This window comes from Alexandromys fortis, unplaced genomic scaffold (assembly GCF_014885135.2).
Source record: "Alexandromys fortis isolate MF-2015 unplaced genomic scaffold, M_Fortis_MF-2015_v1.1 scaffold_52, whole genome shotgun sequence".
In the NCBI taxonomy this organism is placed as follows: Eukaryota; Metazoa; Chordata; class Mammalia; order Rodentia; family Cricetidae; genus Alexandromys; species Alexandromys fortis.
In genome coordinates, this window is record NW_026067929.1 from 9,763,816 (window position 1) to 9,769,893 (window position 6,078).

General features: G+C 38.1%; 1 protein-coding gene across 6 annotated transcripts in view; it reads right to left on the minus strand.

The window, feature by feature from the left end:
• Slc39a12 (solute carrier family 39 member 12) overlaps nucleotides 1-6,078 on the minus strand; it is a 110,048-nt gene that overhangs the window by 64,914 nt on the left and 39,056 nt on the right. For all 6 annotated transcript variants that reach the window (XM_050144754.1, XM_050144755.1, XM_050144752.1 and 3 more), the window contains exon 5: nucleotides 5,128-5,302. In XM_050144754.1, the coding sequence (XP_050000711.1) occupies nucleotides 5,128-5,302 (175 nt within the window). The remainder of the gene's footprint in view (nucleotides 1-5,127; nucleotides 5,303-6,078) is intronic.

The following is a 6,078-nucleotide window of genomic DNA, read 5'->3' on the forward strand; positions in this document are numbered from 1 at the left end:
TATAATGTATAATTTAAAATACAGGTTAATAGATAGTTATCTATAATAGTCAAACTTGTAGTCATGTTAGGTTTTCTAGATGTACAGAGATATATTTCAGTTGGATAGATATTCTTCAAACATTTCAAAGACTTACAGAACATGGCATCTAAAATGTTTTAAGAACTTAGGACTTTTCATGACATCTGCACCTGATAGCACCAATGTACTTCAAGAGGATGATGGGCATGAAAGAGGCTTCATAACATACTTCTTATGGAGTATGTTAGCCATTTGGGCAAGAAACGTCTCTTGTCTGAACTGATGGATGATATACTATATAAAATGGACATGCAGAACCCACAGAAAAATGCCTGCTGAATTTGTCTAAAGAAGGTGAGACAGCCCTTCTGGGTTCCCACTTCATGAAAGAGTCTGCCAGACATTCTGCAGGACACAGAAGAAATTGATTGACCAACTGCCAATATAGGCAGAACTGTCTTTGATATTTCCTGCTTCATGGAAGAGTCTGTCAGATACTATGTGCCTGTAGGCTGAAGATGGATGCCCCTATGTTGCAGAAGAACTTGGGTGATTGTCCAGGCAGTGAGATGTCTTTGTGAATTCTAGAATTTTGGAAGTTGCTTACAATGCATTTCCTGTTTACTTAGGTAATACTATATCCTTCTGGAGTCTTTGATGGAGTTAAAGAAAGGTAGTTATAATTATAAAAGATAGATTCAATAGAAAACTCATAAAGATATGATAAATGATAGTATATTTTTCTTAATTTGTGAAATGTAAATGTACTAAATATTCTAACTATAATTCTTGCTTGATAACTGTTTTGCTGTATGTAATTTTGCTATGTTAAAGTTAAAACCTTTTTTTTTAGACAGAAAAAGAAAGGTGATGTGGGATTCCCTTCTATATGCATTGAATATGTTTTATTACCTTTGGTTAATAAAGAATCTGACTTGGGCCTACAGCAGGGCAGAATATAGTCAGGCTGGAAGATATATATACAGAGATAGTAGGTGCAGTTGAGGAGATGCCATGCAGCCACCACCATGTAGCTGCTGAAGGAGACAGACACCAGAATTATACCTGGTAAGCCACAGCCTTGTGGCAATACACAAAATAATAGAAATAGGTTAACTTAAGATGTTAGAGTTAGTTAATAAGATGCCTAAGTAGCAGACCAAGCAGTGTTGCAATTATTATAGTTTCTGTGTTATTATTTTGGGTCTGGGTGACTGAGAAATGAACGAGCAGCCTGTGACTACACCTATGTTTGTGCGTGTCACTGTGTAGGTGCCTACAGATGCCAAAGGCATTAGATTATCTGGAGCTGGAGTTACAGGCAGTTGTAAGTCATTTGACTTGAATGTGAGGAACCAAATCTGGGTCCTCTCTAAAAGCTGTGCATAGCCGTTCCTGCCTGGCTATCTCTACCCCTTCAACTGTAGTCTCAAAGAAAATATTCTCTTCAAGTTTATTATATTAGAAGAATCTTGCTGGAGGTGACCATGAGGCCCCACTCCTAGCTGAGGGGATGGAGAGGTAGTCATATCTTTCAGGGATGTGACTGCTGGTAGGTTTCCCAAGCTCAGCTGAATGGCTCATCAGCATGTGAGCACCACTAACGTGACGCCCTGGTTAATTTGTTTGTTTGTTTGTTATTGTTTTTATTTTTTAAAGAAGAGAACAGGAAGTTGGGGGATGTGTTGGGGATTGAGGTTAGTGGAAGAGGAGAATTAGAGGTAGCTATAAACAAAATACATTCTACATGAGCATGAAATTGTCAAAGAACAAATATAAATTTATTAAGAAAATAATGTTCCTTTCCCATCACACTCAGGTTTTCTAGGAGGCTCACCCTTCACATCAGATCATTTTAATGATGCAGAGGGACACACAGCAATAAGTTTTAAGAGGGAGATTTACTTATTTCTAGTTCTCATTTTACCGGGATCAAGGGAGTTGGTAGTGTACCAAGAAGAGGAAAGAAATTGTCAGTTATCAATCTTCTCACCTCCTCTGCTACCTCTTCACTGTGGTGCCTCTCCATATGGCCTAGGGGACTATGAAGAGCTGGTTTTCTCGATTTGGAAATAAAAAACATAGTTGTTTCATAGTTATGTGAATATACAGAGCACTGCTGAATTACACAAAGCAAGGCAATTAGGAGCCGGGAGTACAATCCAAGTGGTACAGCATGTGCTGAGAACTCATGGGGCCTGGCTCCCTTCCTTTGTATCTGTAGAAAAGAGTGAAGATAAATTTTATGATGTGCATATTTCACTACAATTAATTTTAATAACTTTAAGGATGGCTGGGATGGTCATATACCTACACAGCTGTTTTATTTCTTTCTAATATATTAAGAACACAAGGACTCCCATGCTATTAAAACATCTTTGAAGATTTTCATAGCCCATCCATTCCCAGCTGGACTTTATTCTCAAGTGCCATGGTTCTCACCTAAATACACAAAGTTATTAGAATTTCAACATGGGCAACTCGAGATTTCTAAAGTACCTAAAAGAGACCATTAAGTGTCAAAAAACAAAAAAAAAAAAACTCTCATAAGACACATTAAGTCTGCATGGATCTCACATCCTATACCCTGTTCTTCTCTTTGTCCTGTGGGCAACAACAAAGCAATGCTGCAGGGAAAATGGACATTTCCATAACTTTGGAGCTTTTAAAGTCTGCTTAGGTCCTCAGTGAGTTAGATTTTGCCTTCTTTCTTGCAGGTGGGATATCTCGAAAATGATAAACTTTCTGATGTGTTGTAAAAGGATTGCTGTTGTCCTCAGCCCCAGGCCAGGCATGGTATCTTGATTGGTGACTTATAATTTAACAAGAGTTTCTCTCTCAACATTTCCCATTGTGACAGAACTTGAACTACACACTAAATTATTGGCCTTGCCTGAGCAGCCACTTAAAGCAGGTCTAAAATTTTATCTGGACATGGTCATATGTGTCCTTCCTAGAAATGAGATTGAGGGTGGCACTTAAGGCATAAGTTAAAACCCACTGAACTCTGTTTCCTTATTAATGTCTCCCTGTGTCCCTCCCACTTTAATGCAGCATCTTACATTGCTCTAAGTTTTAAAGCCTTCGTTAATTACATAATGCCACATTTTAAATTGCAGAGACCGCTATTAAAACGTGTTCTTTACTGTATGCTATCAATGGTATATTTTTAAAGAAGATTTCCCTAGAAGAGTCTAGAAGTTCAAAAAAAGAGGATAAATAATCCACCTCATTTTTCATATATCTTAGGTTCAAACAGCTTTTCTACAAGGGGTTTGTATACACCAGGCACCATGCCAGGTGGTGGGAGTATGAACAGCACACCATGCTCATAAGTATCACACTACTGTCCCCATCACTTGTGGGCATCGGTGAGCACACATGTCCAGTTTCTGGGCTTCTCACCTTCATGAAGTATTTTTCCTTCCAGTAGCTATGAAGTTTTAGGTATAGCCACCTATACCTAAAGTATAGGTATAGGCCACAATTTGGGGGAAAGGTCATAAACATAAACATAGCATGTTTTGTTTACAAAAAACATATAAAATGAACTACTACTGCTCAAGAATCCATTGTAACTTACAGATGAGTAGTTGAATAATTCACTTTTTAAATGGTAGGCATTACAGTCTATCACAGAGACCATGTTCTAACTATGTATACTCATATATATTTATATATATCAAAATGTATATATACATCAATTATATATCACATATATATTGTTCATATATATCAGATGTATGGTCATATTAATGGAAGTGCTTAGGTTTATATTTTCAATATATCATAGCTATTCTTGGCCACCATTTTGAGGAAAGGTCTTAAACATATAGTGCTTCAATGTATTTCACATATTTTTTAACTCTATCCAATCTGAACCTGTAGGTTCCCTATAAAAATCAATGAGTCACTGCTATAGTAACTCAGTGGGATCCAGGAGAGTAGTTATTGATCCCTGCACTGCTAAGGCCACCAACCACTCTAGAAGTCTGTCATCTCCCTGAATTGGGCACCTCCAACACAGACCAGCTCTTGTGCCTTTATTTACCCCAATATGCCCTCATGTTTCACAGGTTCCAGGATGTGTGAATTGCTGAAAGTCCTGTACAATGTCACCCACTTCCCAGTGAGTTGAAAAAAGCCAATCCCAAGAAGTGGAAATAGAAATTGCTTATGATCACACAGTAACTGAGAATAAAGGATATGTCTCAGGTATACATTTCCGATTCCAATACTGATATGTTTTTCTCTTTTACCCTGCCACTTCTCAACTACGAAGGAACTATAGAGATGTGTGTGTGTATGTGTGTGTGTGTATGCACATTCATGAATGTGGAGGCTGATATCAATACAATGTTTTCCTCAACCGCTCTGTGTTATTTTTTAAAGCAGAGTTTCTCACCGAACCTAGAATTTATCACTCTGTCTATATTACAAGCCCCTAGGATACTCATGTCTCTACTTCCCCAGAACTGACACTGCAGGCACATGCCACTACACCAGCTTTTTTGCTTGGGTGCTAGGAACCCAAGTCAGGTTCCCTTGGTTCCCTAGTAAACACTTACTGGTTCATCTTTCTTCAGACCCCTTAAGAATCGTGGAATTTAAGTTGCTTCACGATTTATTCAAATATGAAGGACAGAAACAATGTACAAGAATTATATACAAAATATTAAATGTTCTTTGAAAACAATTTCACATATTGGTACATATCCATGATTCCAGCAAGCATTTGGGAGAACAAAGCAGGGGGAATCCCACCTGGGTTTCAAAGAAAAACTCTGTCTCAATGGTGACAAAAAAATAAAATTCACTGGAAAACATCAGAGCAAACAGAATCAAGGACTCCAGAACTGACTTGCTCAGGTTTGACTTCCAATGTGATCATGTGTGTAACTTCTAAGCTATGGCCTAACATATGCATATCTCTGCTTCTTCATATGTAAAATGAGAAAGAAAGCAGCTACTCCTCACTACATAGAGGACTAAATAAGTTGGAAAATACATAGTGCTTAGGACCGCTCTTTTTACCCATTTCCTGTGTTCTCCATTTCCTGCTATTACCACATGCATTGTGCACACTGGTGAGGAACCCAGACTTACTCTCCAGAGTGGTGGGTGGGGGCTTTTCTTGCTGGTCCTTGGGCATTTGGCAAGAGCAGCTGAGTAGTTGCTGGACAATCCCTGGACTTAGCTGCTTAAAGTCCTCCTTAGAAATAGATGGACTACTACGGTTCTGTAGAAATATCTCCACCAGCTGCCTAGCAGAGAAGCAAGCCTGTATGAAGAAAACACGCAATTACAAACCTTAGCCTTCAATCAGGCACAACAGCCACTCAAAAAGCCCAAACTGCACAGGACCCCAACAGCTCATGGATACATTATCGCGAGTTTCCTTGCTATGTTTGCGTTGTTAACTCTTTGCTACCTTCCAAGGTTTATTTAAAAATCTGAAGTACCTTTATTTTATTCTGAGAATCATTTCTTATTGCTGGCATATATCTTTTCTTTCTGATAACTAGAGACTGATTTTCAAAGTGTTGTATGGTGTTCTAACCAGTGATCCCTCAGAAGTTTTCACAGTTTACTTTTCTCCTACTGAAAAATGGGGGGAGCTTTATATATATAAACCTGTGACTTTGCATGATGAAAAGGAGCCTGGTAGTAATGAAATCTCTGGCTTTAGTACCATCCAACTTAACAAGCCTGAGCCAGAAACATGCTTTCGTTTTTCAAAAGAAATGAAAATTTAAATTTAGAAGGGAATGCGATATCAGATAGCCAGGTAGCCAGTATGCTTATTAAATAGTAGGGTAACCCACCTCTGTTAACATTCTCTACAAAAAATAGTAGCAATAACAGTTAATTTTTGTTTGACCTTACCTGGATCATCTACAATTTTATGGATTTTTTTTATGTTACACAGGCATGCTTAGACAAAACTCAAATAAAAGCAACATGCCTTTAAAATCTGTCCTAAGGTGTCTGTCCACTTTAAAAGTAAAAACTAGGGTTGTGTGCATCAAAAATCACAACTTAAAAAATAGGGGCATA